The following is an 18,541-nucleotide window of genomic DNA, read 5'->3' as shown; positions in this document are numbered from 1 at the left end:
GATGCTGTTCCTGTGAGCCGCCTCCACACACCTCTCTCTCCTGCAGCCAGATGCTGCACCACGCTCACCTCCACAGTCATGAAATGCAATCTATTGGTTTGGTTTCTATGTTCATTTTGTTGCCTAAACCTAACATTAATGTTGGTTCATGTTGTTGCCTGTTACGCCCGGCCTAGGTATTACCAGGACTCTGATCCCCGCTCCCCAGAATAATCACATGCAAAGCAACGGATGCAGTAAAATAAATGGTTATTTATTTACCAAACAAAAAGAGACTTCAGGGTAAGCAATACCTAAAATAATAAACAAAATAAAAATAACACAGCCTCTTTCAGCCTCTCTCACTCACGTTATCTCTCTCACACACACATTCTCTCTCTCTCTCTCGCTCTCTCTCTCTCTCTCTCTCTCTCTCTCTCTCTCCCATACTCACAGTCTCTCTAAATGCAATGTTTTACAATATGTATATATTTTTCAATGTTTTTAAATAAAAAAAGATGTTTTAATACATAATTAATGTTTCTTGGTGAATTAGAATGTTAAGGTATTAATCTGAAAGGTAAAACAAGCATAATTTAACCAAACGGCCTTTGTGCCCTTAAAAATGTGAACAGGAAGGCCAAATGGCCTTGCCCCTAAAATGACAAAATTCCAAGCCTGCACACTGCTGCCTGCCGTATTGATTCCTGTTACCTTCCAGGTCGTGTTCCCTCTGGATGTTTTGTCTCATTCCCTGAAGCAAGTTCAGTCTACAGTGTCATCTGTGAACTGCCGCACCCAAGTCGACCCCTTCTCCAGTACCGCATCCGACGTGCTGGGGGTCCCTGTGGAATACCTGGACTTCAGGGCGGTCTTCAGCAAGGCCAAAGCTACATCTCTTCCTCCGCATAGACTGCAGCATCGATCTCCAACCCGGCTCTGCTCTGCCTAGAGGCCACCTGTATTCCCTGGCAGCCCATGAAGGAGAGGCAATGGACAATTATATCAACGACTCTCTGGCGGCGGGCATCATCTGCCCCTCATCGCCCGGTCCAGAGAGGAACAAGTCCACCAGGTCCAGGTGGTCCTGCAGCGCCTCCTGGCGAACTCCCTTTTTGTAAAGGCGGAGAAGTGCGAGTTCCACGCCCCATCTGTCTGCTTCCTGGGGTACATCGTTGGGAGGAGGACCGTGCAGATGGACTCCACCAAGGTCTCCTCCGTCACTGCCTGGCCATCTTGGACTCCCAAAAGCAGCTTCAATGGTTCCTGGGGTTCGTCAACTTCTACCGGAGGTTCATCTGGGGATACAGCACAGTGGCAGTTCCCCTCACAGCCCTGACCTCCTCGGGGTGCCATTCTGGTGGACGTCAGCTGCTCAGGATGCCTTCCAGGCCCTTAAGTCACAGTTCACCTCAGCCCCCATTCTAATCATGCCGGACCCGGAATGGCAGTTCGTGGTCAAGGTTTATGCCTCCGATGTGGGATTCGGGGGTGTTCTAATCCAGAGTGCTGCTACCGACAAGAAGATACACTCCTGCACCTGTTTCTCCAGGCGGTTGACCCCGGCTGAGAGCTATTATGACATTGGCAACAGAGAGCTTCTTGCAGTCAAGTTGGCCTTGGAGGAGTGGCGACACTAGCTCGAGGGGACAAAGCTGCCATTTCTGGTATGGACGGACCACAAGAACCTCGAGCGTGTACCCAGTCCGCTAGATGCCTAAACTCCCGGCAGGCTCGCTGGTCACTATTCCTCATGGTTTAACTTCACTCTCTCGTATCAGCCGGGGTCCCGCAACGTCAATCCGGACGCCCTGTCCCGACAGTTCCAGGAGGAGGGGGACTGCTGGCCCTGATACCATCCTGCTTGGTCACACTCACCTGGGAGGTCAAGGAAAAAGTCAGAGGCGCCATCCAGGACCAACCCAGTCCCAGCTCATGCCCTCCTGATCGTCTGTTTGTGCCACCCGCTAAGAGACATGCTGAACAAGTTCACCTTCGTCTACCTCGACAACATGCGGGTTCATCCCACCTTTTAATGTCTCCAAGGTCAAGCCGGTTCGGGAGAGTGCCTTGGTTCCTGTGATGCCTCCTCCTCCTCCCCTTGCCTCATAGACAGGGGCCAAGCCTACACATTCTGCCGCCTCCTATGATCCCGTCGGTGCGGCAGAGGAATTCAGTACCTGGTGGACTGGGAGGGTTACCGTCCCGGGACAAGATCCTGGGACCCAGCGAAGGACGTACTGGATCGGGCCCTCATCAGAAGGTTCCATCAGGAGCATCCAGATCAGCCCACCAGGACCGGCGGCGCTCCCAAGCCTCGGGGCCGGCCTCCATGGCCACCTCTTTCGGACTCATCTAGTGACGATTCAGAGGAGCATGGCGTCAGCTCCGAGACCCCCTCCTCTGACGAGGAGGATGAGTAGGGGTGTTTTCTGCTTTGGGTGCCCCGTCAGAATCCATCCCTTGAGGGGGGGTTCTGTCATGATCTCCTCTCTCAGCACGCCTCTCCCTCCTGCCAATCACCGGCCACCTGCCACGCCCCCTAATCAGCTCAACTCAACTCACCAGTTCACCACAGCTGCAGCTGATCACCAATCAGCGGGGTATATATTCTCCTCTCCAGCCTGCACTCATTGCCAGATTGTTCTTTTTTTTAGGTTTCTAGGATGGATTACCCAGTATCGACTCTACCCAGCCTCTGTCCCGGTGTTAGACCCAGCCTTCCAGCCCCGACTACGGATTCTACCTGCTCCCTGCCTGTCTTTCGCCTGCTTGGTTCTGTGATGGAACCTTGCTACATCAGACCCAGCCCGGCGATCTCCTCTGTGACGCCACATGGATCACCGACCGCATCCGCAGTACTGCATACAGGCAAGAGACTGTTTCCGCGTGTTGGCGGGTACCTTCGCCACACACTGCTGCCTGCTGTATTTTTTCCTGTTGCCTTCCATGGCGTGTTCCCCCTGGACATTACATCTCATTCCCCGAAGCACGTTCGGTCTACGGTGTCATCTGTGAACTGTCCAGTATTAAAGCGTGCAAACAAGGTCATTACCGACTGTCTGCCTGCCTACATGTGCTGCATTTGGGTCCTCTCCCGCACCCATTACAAATACCTAATGTTCATTCTGTTGGCTACACCTAATACCATTATGTTGTCTAAACCTAACAGTCATTCTAAAGATCGACTAAAGACCAGTCAAGATGTCACCTTGAAAACCTGGATGGAAAGTGGAATGGAAGTCATCTTCATGCTGTTAACTATTACTAATTCAATTTTGCATAAATTATTCTCAGAACTGAAATTGTTGGTTTATTGTTTGGTAACAAAAGCAAAAGATTTGTTGTTTGAAGGTCTGATAGTATTATGAAGTTGATGTTTTTGTCATTTTCTCTTTTTTTTTATGAAAGTTAATCAGAAATGTTTGCTTATTTGTAAAAGTTGTTTGCAGTTTTGTTAATAGACATACACAAATTACCGACATCTTCAACAACAAAGATTGACTTTACATCAAAACCTGCATTAATCAAATGACTAAACCACAAACCCCTTCGTTAAAAGAAGTTCCTGAGAAGTAAAGAGAACAAACAGGAAGCTTTAACACAAAGTAGCAGGCGGACGGCCATTTCTCAGACCAGGCAGACAAGGCAAAACGCTCTTAGTCACCCCATCGCCAAGACGCCCGCGGAACCAGAGATGGCTTCTTTATGTTCAGCTTTTATTAAGATATCAAATCAGAAGGGGACACAAAGGTAAACTGAGCTGAGGGAACAAAACTGAGGCACAAAAGACAACAAGGAGATGCATACGTAACCTTAATCTGTGTCCTGGTTTCCACAGCCAGTGGCGCTCCGTGACACCCCTGAGGCCAGCCCCGGTTTCATACCTACCTGTTCACAGTAAACAAGACCTGGATTCCTGTGTGAAGGGTTTCACTGCATACTGAGATGTCCGCTTAGGCTCTGCTGGACTGCAGGAATACAACAAAACTGTTTCACCTGAGGTAGAGAGGTCATGTTTTTAGAGGGTCATGTGACAACTGTGACACATGATATATAAACAGACGTCTGAATGGTCTTGTAGAAAGCCCTTCATACAACTAGAAGTTGGGGGAGTACACATTTTGCTGTGCGTTAGGTTGGTGTTCCAGCTCTAAAGCTTTTCCCCGAAGAAACCCGGCCTTCACCTCAAACTCCTTGATGCAGAGTGTGAGGCGGAGCCAGGAACCCTGACATATTGGGATCTGTGGGAGAAGGCGTGATGGGAGCTACAGGAACTCGGAGCTCTCCATCAGCTTTCCCCATCCAGTAAGCAAACAAACCCCTTCCCCCCATCTTATCGATCAAGAGCTGTCTCAGCTTCTCTTTTAATGCATTTCCTGGCACTTGCACACCAAATTGACCAGATGTGAGCGTCATTTCAATTTTCTTACATTTATTTTGTTGTTGTAGGATTTCTTATAACATTGTCCAAATCAAACTCCGTAGTACCAATCCTGAAAAATAATTGCCAACCCAAACTATAAGAACGGAAACTATGTCAAAATACTCACCAATAATTTCTAATTAGCTCAATGACCAGAACTGCTGGTCCTGTGACCAAATGTTTCATGGTTTTATTCCCACCTGTTACTGTCTGCGTGTGACTGTCAATTAATATTCACCCATGCTTGACTATGTCTTTGGGGCGCCGGAAAGCTCAGTGGTAGAGTTGTCGCCCCCATGTACTGAAGCTTAGTCCTCACTGGGTTCAAATCCAACCGATGGTCTTTTCTGCATGTCATCTCCATCGCTTTCCCCCCTTTTACGCTCATGCTGTCGTATCTCAATAAAGGCCAAAAAATTACAAAATACATTTTTGCATTACACTGGGGAATTGGGAAGTCTGAGCCCAACACAAACTGATTCCCTGACTTTCCCTCTCTCAATGATGACCAGTGCCACAGTAGTAAAAATGCATTGATTTATTCAATGCATATTGTAGAAGAGCTGCAGGGTGAACATTTCCAAAACAAGGATCGCTACATTCTGTGTCACAGAGTTCAATACATGGACTTAAATCTGAAATCTAAAAGGGGAAAGCACACAGCACGGTCTGCTCAGCAGACAGAAAGAGGAGGAGTGACGTTGGTATCCACAGTTGCCCTTTTAAAGTAGGCGCCATCAGTCTCCCGTCCAATCACCAGATGCCACTGCAACTCACATTGGGAACACAACGAACAGAGTGAGCAGCCCCACCATCAGGCAGGGAGGAAGCACAGCACATAAACATCACACATGCACTTGAATACAAGTACACATATGACTCAGAGTCATAACACTCTTTACTGATGAATGATAGCAAAAACATTACATCACATTATCCCAACACATAAGTGGATCTATGTTCCAGATATGGCAGTTGGGTGAGAATTCAAATTCACGCATTTTGGGATCAATCGAAAACCAACTTCTTTTTGAATGGATGATGCTTAAACCTTTTTTGTCCCGACAATTTGGTGAAACCGCTGCAGTGGAGGTTGTGGTGGCTGTGAACGGATGTGTTTGAACTTTTCAAGACTTTTGGGAAATGGGGCTGTAATCTGTTGCAGAGGTGAGTGGGTGGAGGTTTGTATGTGTGTTGACAGTGTTCGTCTGCAGACTGTGGACTCTCAGTAAACACTGGTAGTTAGTCATTAACACACCAGAATCCAGTGAACCATCGTCTCTGTCCACGGCTTCTATTCTTCACACGTAAGTACAAAAACGCTCCTCACCCTCTGAAATCCACTCGTTGTTTTCTGTGTCAGTTGTCATGGCGGTTTGAGGATGTTGTCTCGGCTCAGCAGCCGTTCTTCAGGTCCAGGGGGCTCAAAGGTCATGGAGGTTCAAGCAGTCTCCCGCTGTGTGTGTTTGGAGGCTTCTGTGTTTTCAGCTGAAAATGATCAATATTGTAGAAATAATGTGATTGTCTCCACAGGGCATATTTTTGAACTGCTTTAATCTGGTGAGTCACATTAATTATCGTTTGGATGTGAATTATGATTATTGTTTGTCACCATCTCTGAGAGAGAGTGGGTGGATATAAACACTGAGGGCATGAGGTGATTGGCTCACGTCTGTCTGTCTCGTCTCATTGGTTGCAGGTTTGACGGAGGTCATGTCCCGCCTCGTCCTCTTCGTGTCCGTGATCGTCGCTCTGTGGTCGGTGTCGGTGCTCAGTCTGTCAGGTGGGTGTGCATGGATGGATCCCTGGAACATTTTTTATGTTCTGATTCTGATACCGTAAAATATATAAATGCATTGAAATATCTGTCATATAGGCAATTATGCCAATCCTTGTGCTGATTCAAGTCATTGAGTCCATTAATTTGAAAGAGAACGATGAGTTACGGGCACTTAAAATACTTATTCATATAAAGGCTGCACCATGTATTGTTTCAGCGTCAACATTGCGATGTGTGCATGTTCCATGGTCACATTGCAGGATGTATGATGTTGGCAGATTAAGTCAAACATGATACACTACAACTATTTTGCTGTGTACAAAGGAAACTCCAACCATTCTCATCCTCATAATGCAGTATTTGGAGGATCCTCTCCACAGCCAGATTATTTCCCCGTAGTGTTGCGCTAAGAGAATTTTTATATAGCAATATATATAGGAGGGGGGGAAATCACGCACTGGCACTTTTGTTCCAATATCCTGCAGCCCGAGATAATTTTATCGAATCAATATTATTAACTGGCCTCCTGTCATTTAAAAGAGGCCCAATGCCTGCCTTTAGTCCAATATCCCTGTTCTGATGCGTCTCCATGTCTTTCCCCTTCAGTGTTCTCGGCCCCTCCGGAGGCTCACATGCTGCTTCGCTCCCGCCGGGCAAACTCCTTCCTGGAGGAGCTGAAACCTGCTTCGATGGAGCGCGAATGTGTGGAGGAAAAATGTGACTTTGAAGAGGCCCGGGAGATTTTCGAAACCAGGGAAGCGACAGTAAGACGCGTTTCTCTTTAACGCTACAGGTTGCATTTGATAAAATTTTTGCTGCAGTCTTGGATGACAGTTGTATTTTTCTTCCTGATCAAGCTTCCGTGGCAACTTTGCATTTGTTGATAATTTAGTTTCCTGAAAGTTGTATCATTTCCACAGTACTGACAAGGTTGTAGCCAGACATTGTAGAGATTCAGGGGTCAATCCAGACCAGAGTATCCTGGGAGATTTATATTTACCACACCCTTTGCAACCCATTTGATAATAGAATACCTAAAGATCTGTACAAAATCTGAAAAAGAGGAAATGCCGTAGAGCCTCCATCCATCCTTGTTTTATTGAAGAATACCTGCTAACTAGGCTCTTGTCAGGCTTGGGCAAAGGAGAGGACTCAGATGCAGATTAGGAACGGGTTGAACTGGCTTTTATTCAAAAAATGTCAAAAAACAACTTGGCTACAAACTTAAACTACGCTATTTAAAAAGGTACAAACAAAAGATTGCTCCACAGGGAGGAAAAACAACAAGGCTATGAAATAAGGCTACAAACCTAAACGACACTGTTCTGAATTAAAAAAGGTACACACAAAAGATCGCTCCACAGGGAGGAAAAACAACATGGCTATGAAATTAAATGCTCTTGAACAAAAGAACGCAAAAACACAAACATGGAGAATCCATGGCAAGGCTATGGACCATGGCTGGAGGATCGTGACATGACATAGAGACGAGATGCACTGACAAAAGACAAGGGGAGACGCGGACTTAAATACACAGAGGGATAATGGGCAACAGGTGGAAACAATCAGGGATGACATCAGACCAGGGACACATGAGGAAGGGCAAGTGACCTGAAACGAGAGGGGAGTTACTTTTTTCAAAATAAAACAGGACATTTCACAAGACATAAAACCAAGACAAGACAAACGGTGTGACAGCTCTGATAATTATAGATTCTTCCCAATAAAAATATTTTATAATTTTAAAGCTTTGATTTTGGAGCTTTATTTATGCCTGAATTCAGGAAATCATCAGCAGACAACAGGTCCCAGGACCCGGTTTTCCTCCTCTCTTTGCTCTATTCGGGTCAAACCATGTCTCTGGCAAAATTCTGGGGTGATGGAGATCTTCTTTTTGATAATTTGTCCACACGTCTGGCTGATAAGCCCCAGTGCAAGCAAGATCTGATCTAAGGGCGTACACATTTGACAGTTAGTCCTGGCAGGATATTGATGATAAAAGTTGCATTAAGAAGACGTAACCATGGCATTGAACTTTTGCTTAATGCATTTGCCAGCCAAATCAGAGAGTTGGAGGTAATTAAAAAAATAAAAAAAAAAGATTCTGGGCCGTTGAGAAAACACTGACATTAGGTTGCAGGTTTGTTGTAAACTGTTACATTTAAGTGAAATCCCCTCTTCTCCTCCTGCTGCAGTAAGTAGCTCTTCACTGTCATATGATTAGTTTGTTCAGTCCTGATGATATGAAGTCTGCCTTGCTCTTCAGACTGATTTCATGACTGACTTTTTGTTTCGTGTGTTAACAGCTGGAGTTCTGGACGGTGTATACAGGTAAGAAACTTCATCATCAACCTGTACGTCATCTGACTATGAAGCAAGGAATCTCTGTCTGAATGTTCTTCACATAACTGGAGAATCGCTCATCCGATCTACCTCGGACCTGTTTTGTGTTTTATTGGGGACTCCATGGAATGCGTTGTCGAGTTTGGAGAAATTATGACACGCTTAATAAACTTTGAATAAACAAGCAAACATCGCTCCATGCAAAAGCTTCAGGGCTCTGCAAACTTTAGCACGGAAGGGCTTTACAGGCTGTTGCTCATTGACTGCAGTTCACTTTTGCTGCTGGATGTTGGATGGACTTTGGTTACAACCAAACTCTTCTTCGCTTCCCCTCAACTTGTCTGGGAACCAACCAAGCAGCAGCACAGTTCCAAAGGGGTACATGCTCTAAAGGAGTACATGCTCTAAAGGGGTACATGCTCTAAAGGGGTACATGCCCCCAAGCGGTACACTCTCCGAAGGGGCACAGGTTCCGAACAGGCACACTTAATTACAGAAAAAGTCCAAATAATGTGTTTTAGTTGGTGTGTCTGTGAATCATCTCTTTTTGTTGTCTGTCTCCAACTGTTGACTGATCAAACTGGTTCTTGCTCACATGGACAGTTTGGTCTGTCGGTATGAATGTGTTCATATCTGTGTTTCAGATGGGAACCAGTGCCTCTCCAACATGTGTGTTCATGGAGCCTGTGTGGATTTGTACCAAGACTACGCCTGCCGTTGTAATGAAGGATATGAGGGCAAATACTGCAACCTGCGTGAGTCTGGACAACAAAAAAACAAAGAAAACTGACTAGTGATGATGTATGCTCCAGTTACAAACCAGTCGTCAAAGCATTAAAGGGTCAATTCATCCAAAACTGAACCTAACATTTCCTCACTTGTAGTGTAAATGCAGTGCAATTAGCCCTTGCTAAGACAAATATACAGTGCATTATTTAAGTAATACTTTAAATGAATCCCTTAAAGGTTTGCTGCTTACTTTGATACTGACACAAAGGTTCAGAGAGACAGAAACGTAAAGCCATAAAAAACAATATATCCAGAGATTCCTGATGCTTTCCATGTTATTCAATAACTTTAAAATAGTACATTTCCAGATAAACAACATCTACTGTATTTCACAAAAACAAGATTCTAAGAAGTTATAACAAAAAAAGTTATAGCACAACACAGATAGTTTCATATCTTACTTATGTTAAACAACTTTCTATGTAAAAACAAAAAGTTTAAAATATATAATAACACATAAAAAAATGAATCACTTTTCCAAAATAAGTTGACAGGATCGTGCAGCAACCTCTAAAGCGAGTCAATCCCCATAGACCTCCTTCCTCTTCAGAGACCTACGTGTGCGACGGAGACTATACGTCCATATTTTATACAATCTATAACCTAAATCTACAGTGCAATCAAGATCTGGTAATGGATAGAAAGCTTTAAAAAGGGAATAGAAATAAGAATAAAATGATTTAAAAGCCAATAAAAATGTGTCTTTAAAAGAGGATGCTGAAGGTGTGCGATTTGTAATTATTTTTGCTACACGGAGAACTGCAGCCAATTATTATTTTTTATTTCCTTTCCTTTCTAAGAAATTCATGTTTTTGACTATAAAATGCCAGAGAAGTCAAAATTAAAATGCTAGGAGACATCTTTAATTTCTTGTTTAATGTCTTGTGTCTTATCAACAGTACAAGAGCTAAAGATATTTAATTTGTCATCAGTGAAACAAGAGAATGTGCTACGAAAATGTGCAATATTTGAATGGATAAATTGCCGTCTGTTGTTCAGCTCAAACAGCCACAAACTGTTCGGTGGATAACGGCATTTGTGACCACGCGTGTTCGGAGAGCGAGGACGGTCTGACGAGGAGCTGCAGCTGTGTGGACGGATACAAACTGCACGACGACGGCAAAAAATGTGTCCCAAACGGTGAGGGGGGAAAAAAATCATGCTCTTAAATCACTTCATTCATGTGCATTAATCCTCAGAGTACTTTTGTGCTCTAATTGTCTGTGAAGACCTGAAGCCATGACAGAAGGAAGGCTGAAGTAAAATATTGAGTAATTTATTTGAACAGTGATTATCATGAAAATTAGTGGCAAGGGTGCATGTTTGTTTATTGTGTAGAAAAGAGAGGAGAAAAAAAGCATATTCAATAAGTTAACAAGTATGGGGACTTTCTCCCGTCCCCCTGGCAGGTGTCTCGTCCTGTGGTCAGCTGCTGATCAGCAGGTCGTCGTATACCAAACCGATGGACGGCCTGCTGCCCTGGATGGTGGGAGGGGAGGTGGGAAAGAAAGGGGAGAGCCCCTGGCAGGTAACTGACTTTCTGTGTGAAATATGATTTTGATTGGCTGCAGGGTGTCAATTAATTCCTGATAATGGACATCTACTAAGTCAGTGTGTCTCAACTAAGCATCAACCTCCAGTTCTGAAAAGTGAAGCCAAGGATGGCTAAACTGGCATCATCTTTTTGGCCATCAGGGGGCCACTCCTCTGCAAAAAGAAGTCAGATTGCATGGAAGTCTATGAGAAAAATAGCCTACTTCTCTCTTGATGTATCATCTCAGTAAAGATTGTTAACATGAGTTTATGGTCTCAATCTCTAGTTTCAAGTCTTCTCCAATCCAGCATGATGTTCATGTGGTATATTAGAGTCAATATAGGGCGGGGCTACCTTGTGATTGACAGGCCACTACCACCAGTGACCAGAGACTGTATATAACAACAACAAAGTGGAAAACCATTCACAACCATCTCCTCCAACATTCTATGCAACTCTCTCACACTGCCCATCATCTTGGTGCCGACACCCTGCAGTGCTGTCTATCCTCTTTTGCCACACTGGACGCTGACCAGGTGCACGACTTAGTGTCCAAAGCTAAGTCCTCTTCCAGCAAGCTGGACCCCATGCCTACCTCCCTGGTGAAAACCTGCCGACCTGTTATCTGCCCCTTCATTGCTGCCATCATCAACTGCTCGCTGGATTCTCTAGTGGTGCCCACAGGCTTCAAAACCGCAGCAGTCATTCCCACCTTGAAAAAGCCTGGTCTAGACCCCGACGACCCCAACAACTATCGTCCGAACTCCAACCTTCCTTTCCGAAGTAAAATTCTGGAAAGAGCAGTGGCTTCCCAGCTCCAACACCACATGGCCCACCATGAGCTCTTTGAACCCCTTCAGTCTGGCTTCAGATTTCACCATAGTACCGAGACTGCCCTCATTAAAATCACTAACGACCTCCTCACTGCTGCCGACAATGGCCTCATCTCCATTCTTATCCTCCTCGATCTCTCAGCAGCCTTTGACACAGTATCCCATGCCATCCTCCTCACCCGTCTTGCTGAGCTCATTGGACTCAGTGGCTCAGCCCTCTCCTGGTTTCAGTCCTACCTCACCAACCTCCAACAATATGTCACACTGAATGATGCCACCTCCACCCTGGTACCAGTCAACCACGGTGTTCCCCAGGGATCTGTGCTTGGCCCTCTACTCTTCACCATTTACATGCTCCCCCTCGGTCAAATTATTCGTCACCATGGTCTCAGTTTCCACTGCTTCGCTGATGATACCCAACTATACATCAGCACCAAACCCTCAACTCAGCTTCCACCTGCTCCACTCATCAACTGTCTGCAAGAACTGAAAACCTGGATGACCTCTAACCTACTCATATTGAACAGCAATAAAACTGAGCTCATGGTCGTGGCCCCCAAGCCACTGCTCAGGAAGGTTGGGGATCTTCTTCTGGAAGTGGATGGCTGCTCCATCACTCCATCCCCCGTAGTCCGCAACCTGGGTGTCATCCTCGACCCCACCCTGTTGTTTCAGTCCCATATTAATAACATCACCCTCACTCTCAGACTCAGTCACTGAAACCCTCATCCACTGCTTCATCTCCACCCGTCTGGACTATTGCAATGCCATCCTCACAGGTCTCCCCTCTAAAACCTTGGACCGACTGCAATATGTTCAGAAGTCAGCTGCCAGGGTTTTAACTGGCCCTAAGCCCTGGCAGCCACCCTGATGCAGCTCCACTGTCAAGTCCCGGATCAAGTTCAAAATCCTCCTACTCACCTACAAGTCCCTACATGTTCTGGCCCCCTGTTACCTCTCTGAACTCCTCCATCCTCGCACCCCCCTGCGGTCCCTCACGTCCTCTGCTAATGACCAGCTGGCAACCCCCCCAACTTAAGACCTTTGGGGACAGGGTCTTCTGTGCGTCCGCCCCCACTCTGTGGAATCAGCTCCCCCTCCACATCCGCCACTTCAGTGAAGTCCTTCAAGAAGCTCTTGAAGGCGCACCTTTTCTCAGAGGACTATGGCCTCTGACCCCCCCCCACACACACACACACACACACTCTACCCTACCCTAGTGCCCTGTGCATTTACACTGACTCACTTTCACATACAGTACATACTCTTACTTTCCCCTTTTGTTTTTTGGAAGCGACCTTGAGTACCGTAGATGACCATTTAGTAGCCCGGGCGTTTAATATGCTAAATCGACTTGGAGCCCAGGCGTTTATAAGAACCAGGCGCGTATTTGCAACAGGCTACAATTTATTTTTGCAATGAGCAGCACCAGACCATCATGCAAAGAACAAGGAGCTCACCATAGCACCACTGGAACAAAACTACTTTTTCCCCCCGACGCATCTTTATTGACATCAGACAATAAATACAAAGACAGTTTGTCTGTGTTACCGCGACACAGGGAGCTGATCAGAGCAGTGTTATGAATGATAACGGTAGGGGGGGGGGTCGATCGCGGTAATTTCAACACTGTACATTAGCGCATTTATCTATATCCCTATATCCCTCAGTCTAGCGCGCCTGTGTTTGTGTGTCTGTGTGTGTGTGTGTGCGCGCGCCTGCATGCGAGAGAGAGAGAGAGAGAGCGCGAGAGGAGGGGCTGACTGACAGAAGAGGTGAGAGCCGGTGAAGTGCTGTTAAAAAAAAACTTTTGTTTTCTGTGCAAGACTATGGTAAACACTTAATCGCCCGGGCGTTTAATTGAACCGGCGTTTATTATGCCAAATGAGGTCGGACCCCCGGCGGCTATTAGAGCACAGGCGCGTATTTGCACGCGGGCGATTATTTGGTCATCTACGGTACCTTGAAAGGCAGTATATAAATTCTATTTATTATTATTATTATTATTATTATTATTATTATTATTATTATTATTATTATTATTTTTATTATTATTATTAACTGCCAGAGGAGACACAGGTCAGAGGAGACACAGAGACACAGGTCAGAGGAGACACAGGTCAGAGGAGACACAGAGACAAAGGCCAGAGGAGACACAGAGAAACAGGTTGGAGGAGACACAAAGACATAGGCTGAAGGAGAAACAGGTCTTTGTCTTCGTTTGCAGGTGCTGTTACTGAATGCCAGAGGGCGATTTCACTGTGGAGGCGTCCTCATTAGCGAGAGCTGGGTCTTGACTGCTGCTCACTGCCTCGACAACAGTCTCAGATTCAGAGTGCGACTGGGTGAGAAACAAACACTTGATTCATGACATCATAAACTCAGGGAAACTAAAAGATAGTCACTTACCGCCTCCTCTACCAGACACCCTGTATCTGTCTCTTCAGGTGACTATGAGCGTCACAGAGATGAAGGCACGGAGGTGACCCTGAAGGTCGTCAAGACCTTCAGACACCCAAACTATGACAGCAGGACGGTGGACAACGACATTGCCCTGCTGCGCCTGGAGACCCCTGCCCCCTTCTCCCTGTTCATTCTCCCTGTTTGTCTGCCTGGGCGCAAGATGGCCGAGCGGGTGCTCCACCTGAACGGCACCCTCACTGTGGTGACCGGCTGGGGCAAAGAAGACCTAGACAGCGCCACATTCAGCTCAGCACTCAACGTCATCAAAGTCCCACTGGTCGACCGCGGCATCTGCTCCCGCCAGATGTCCCACAACATCTCTGGCAACGTCCTCTGTGCCGGAGTTCTCGGGCAGAGGATGGACGCCTGCGAGGGCGACAGCGGTGGACCAATGGTTACTCTGTACCGAGACACCTGGTTTCTGGTCGGTCTGGTGTCCTGGGGCGAGGGCTGCGGCAGGGAGGACAAGTTGGGCATCTACACTAAGGTGTCTAACTATAACGAGTGGATCAACAGAGTGCAAGAAGACTGGGACAAAAGTCATCATCCAGAAGCCCCGAGTGTCTGAACCACCTCAGCGCACCACAGTTGATCCAGTCTGGTCTGTTAAACCCATGTTAAGGCCCAAGTAGAGATGTAACACACTTTATAAATAAACTGATTCTGTCTCAATATGCTGTTTCTGTTTTTACCACAGAGAATTCCTTTACTTTTAACCACCTAAAAAAAAAAACTGCTATTAGTGTTGCATGGTATACCAATACCAGAGTACCACAATACCCTGCTGTTAAAAACGGTACTTTAAAGGTCCCATATTATGAAAAACAGGTTTTCTCTGGTCTCTACATCTATAAACTGGTCCTCCCTGAGCCTGTCAACTCCCAGAATGAGGAAAACATGCGACCCCTGCATGGTCTCTGCAGCGCCCCCACTGGTACAACAGGGCTCCTACAGGCTGTTCAGATTAAGCTCCCATCGTTACGTAACGAAGGGAGTCATTTGCATAGACTGAACTCCTCTGATGATAGGAGATATCAGAGAGGGGGCGTTCATCACGGAGGTGAAGTTCAGTGTGTCCTGCGGTGAGACAGCAGTGAGATAGCGGTGTTTCACAATGTCGTCGCTCAGAGCTAGACATGCAGATTCCTCTGTTGCTGGTTGTACAAATCAACATAAGTGCTTATATTCGGTCCCAGCTACAGAAGAACAGAAGAGACAGTGGTTGTGTTTCATTTTTAATGACAATGTGCCGGCTACGGTTCGTTTTAGCTTGTATGTGTGTGCTAACCACTTCACATTGGACCTCTTCAGTAACGAGGGTCAGTACAAAGCTGGCTTTGCCTCAACACTGATCCTCGTAAAAGGATCTGTCCCAACCGGGGATGCTACCGCTAGAGTAAGCGGCATCGTCTCCGTCTCTCTCCAAATAAGCGATGACAGACGAAGCTCATTAGCATTTAAAGGTGCAGGCACAGAAACAGCCTGTTCTCAGCAGAGCTCATTTGAGCAACTTTTAGACAGGACCTTTGTTGGACCTCTGACAGCTGTGTGGAATTGATGAGAAGCAGTATAATATGGCACCTTTAAGTATGACAATGTTTTAAAGTGGCAGTCCGTAACATTTGTATTTAATTATCTTTTAAGTTCCTATCTATCAGAGAGTGAGTTAAAACAATGGTGGTTGATCATGTGACCCACTAATGAAAGTGCTTGTACTTGCTGCTTTGCCCAGAAATAGGACCTCCATGTCTGTGGCGACATTCCAGAAAACTTCAAAATGAGTTTCAGCTTTTTCCGTCAGTCAGCAGCGGTTGGTCTGCAGTGGAGCTACTCATGGAAGTATGCTGCGTTTACTTGTAATCGGAAATCGATAACTTCCAACTGCTGAGTCATCCTCCCTCTAGTCTAAAGTGTTTGACCAGGTACATTTCATTACTGCTGACTCACAATGGAGGATCAACAGGCAGAGAAAGAAGACCATTCAACTTCCAGTCCCAAAAAAAAGAAACAACAAACTAATGGTCTGAAGAAGGAAAGTCATCAAGAAGCAAAGTGACCTCCAACGAGGGAAAACCACGGACCTCCTTTCAGTGTGGAGCATTTGAAGGCATCCCACCTATGAGAGACAGTTGACAGTTAAAACTGTAGTCTACGATTTTTCACTTGAGCCAAACTTTAGCCAATAGTAGCCATCCGGTCCGCATCCGGGATTGTGGCAAGCGATCGCCGAGCAGTTTGGGATCGGGGACGTACTGCAGTCGGGGTGAGAGAGAAATCCGACCGGCACCCGCTGCCTTTAGACAGATAATGTTTCATCATTCGTGGCCGTAATAAACACTATTACTGCTTTATACATGTTGTGGAAGTCCCGGACACACCGGGAAACTAAACGCCGTCCTGCCTGAGTTCATAGCGGAGGGAATGTTCCCATTCATTGTCTATGTAAGAAGCCGTGTAATGCCGTTGTGTCGCGGCGAGTTTCGAGAGACGGCGCCGCCCGCAAGCTCTCGATAATCTTTCAAACTGACCGTTGTCGATCTAAAATAAAGACAGATTCAGCAACTGCATAGCTTATTTCTCACTTAAAATGTTTTCAGAAACACATTTCGGTGAACTATTTTCGTAAAATAAGAGGGAGGTGGGAGGCTGCGAGGGGAGAACGATACGAGCTCGGAGGAGCACAGAGGGGAGGGGTATGTAGGGGGGGATGCTTTTATCAAACCTTTCAAATCGTACGTAGACTACAGCTTTAAGTTGGTAACTTAATAAAAAAAACTTACATAATAATATACTGTATATTTGCTCAAACTGTCACAATATCATGACAGTATGAGACTGATAATCTGTGAAAGAATCAGGTTCCAATGCCTCCTTTTAGTCTCTTTATAAGATTCTACCGTGCATGCAATAAAACAACCAATCAGAGAGGAGTCTCTAACGCAGCTGTCAATCAGCTTGTGAATTCAGATCAAACTAGGCAGATAATACGACTCAATGTTTTCAAAACATTTTTAGTTAACTGTTTAGTGTAAAATGAGAGCTTGTTTGCTGCAGCTGGTGGGCATGATAGTGACAGAGCAAATATTATCCATCCATCCATCCATTGTCTACCGCTTATCCTGTATTCAGGGTCACGGGGGGGCTGGAGCCAATCCCAGCTATCATTGGGCGAAAGCAGGGTACACCCTGGACAGGACGCCAGTCTATCACAGGGCCGACATGTAGAGACAAACAACCATTCACACTCACATTAGCAAATATTATAAAAAGCTATTTTCATTAAAGTTACCAACTGCAGAATTAATGTAAAAGGTGAAAACTAAGATGCATTGGCAACTTTTGCGGATTACATGGAATCACATGACTGGTCAGACCGTCCCATTTAAAAGTCTCCTTCAAAGGCAGCCCAACTTCCTTTTCCTGATTCAGAGGATCCGACTAATGCATCCTTCACTGCCCATCTTATCCCACGATTCATTGCACATCGGTGAAGATTGGATTTGAATCAACATGGCATAGCAGCATTACTAATTGACAAGCCAACATTTCTATTAGCCGCTGCACTATTTACTAGGGATGCACGATATTGATTTTTTGAAGCCGATACCGATATCGATAACTTTCTGCTCCTCGGGACCGATACCGATACCGATAACCGATAATATTGTTATTCGTTTTTGAATGTATATTCAGATCAAATTCAGGTCAAAAACACTAATGACTAAGCTTAGGTAGATTTAGCATAGCTTTGCCTTTTACCAAACACCTAACCAGATGTATCACAGTGACATGATAATTATTACTATGAACAAAAGAAAGCCAAGAACAGTTTTGACTCTTCAATAAAATGACAATATTTATTTTTTTCAAATAAATATGTAAGTGAGTCAGTCAGTCAATGACAACTTTCCCTGAGCAGCATGGGATATGCACACACAAGTGCTGCTACATTAAACTGTTGGTCCTGATCCACACAGAAATGTAAACTACGGTAATAGGCAGAAATATCAGCAAAGCAACAGCCACTACTGCGGATGTGATCCCCTCCATTCAAGCGCTGAGGCGACTGCTAAAACAAACGTTACCAACAGACCACGGAGTGAAAACATCAAAGGAAACCCCGTTAAAAGCAGTGGAAACGCGTTTTGGTGACATCGAGGAAAAGCCACTGTATTATCTCTCAACTATATTGGACCCGAGGTACAAGGACCGCTACTTCACCCGTGCATCAAAACGCTAAGCTACGGGCTCGCTGCTTCTTTAGCGGCGCCGGCGTCTTCATATGCTTTTAACACACCGTCGTAGCGATGGTGATGTGCGAGGTGACTTTTAAGGTTGGATGTATTAAAGCTCGATGCCTTTTTCCCTCCTCTTGGAACTTCTGCATTGCATTT

At 45.7% G+C, this 18,541-nt stretch overlaps 2 protein-coding genes across 3 annotated transcripts in view; one reads left to right on the top strand and one right to left on the bottom strand.

Moving 5' to 3' along the window:
* The window catches only part of LOC311012962 (uncharacterized protein), a 324,166-nt gene that overhangs the window by 127,224 nt on the left and 178,401 nt on the right, over positions 1–18,541 (bottom strand). The gene's annotated exons all lie outside the window — the stretch shown is intronic.
* proca (protein C (inactivator of coagulation factors Va and VIIIa), a) lies at positions 5,595–14,810 on the top strand. 2 transcript variants are annotated; one of them, XM_084006868.1, is made up of 10 exons: positions 5,595–5,712; positions 5,939–5,965; positions 6,105–6,188; positions 6,792–6,949; positions 8,492–8,516; positions 9,173–9,283; positions 10,317–10,457; positions 10,727–10,845; positions 13,912–14,029; positions 14,132–14,810. In XM_084006868.1, the coding sequence occupies exons 3-10, from the start codon at positions 6,119–6,121 to the stop codon at positions 14,713–14,715; spliced, it is 1,326 nt and encodes a 441-aa protein (XP_083862994.1). In that variant the 5' UTR covers positions 5,595–5,712; positions 5,939–5,965; positions 6,105–6,118; the 3' UTR covers positions 14,716–14,810. The 2 variants fall into 2 exon arrangements, with proteins under 2 accessions (XP_083862994.1, XP_083862995.1); XM_084006869.1 differs by lacking the exon at positions 5,939–5,965 and having other exon boundaries at positions 5,613–5,712.

Source organism: Eutrigla gurnardus, assembly GCF_963514095.1.
Source record: "Eutrigla gurnardus genome assembly, chromosome: 4".
NCBI classification, from domain to species: Eukaryota; Metazoa; Chordata; class Actinopteri; order Perciformes; family Triglidae; genus Eutrigla; species Eutrigla gurnardus.
Note: the sequence above shows the minus strand (reverse complement) of the source record. Positions and strands in the feature narration are given on the sequence as shown.

Bases quoted from the DNA above. Each gene is read 5' to 3' on its own strand.
- proca (XM_084006868.1), top strand. From the start codon at position 6,119: ATGTCCCGCCTCGTCCTCTTCGTGTCCGTGATCGTCGCTCTGTGGTCG. The intron at 6,189-6,791 runs GTGGGTGTGCAT...TTTCCCCTTCAG, and splicing joins GTCGGTGCTCAGTCTGTCAG to TGTTCTCGGCCCCTCCGGAG. The intron at 9,284-10,316 runs GTGAGTCTGGAC...TCTGTTGTTCAG, and splicing joins GGGCAAATACTGCAACCTGC to CTCAAACAGCCACAAACTGT.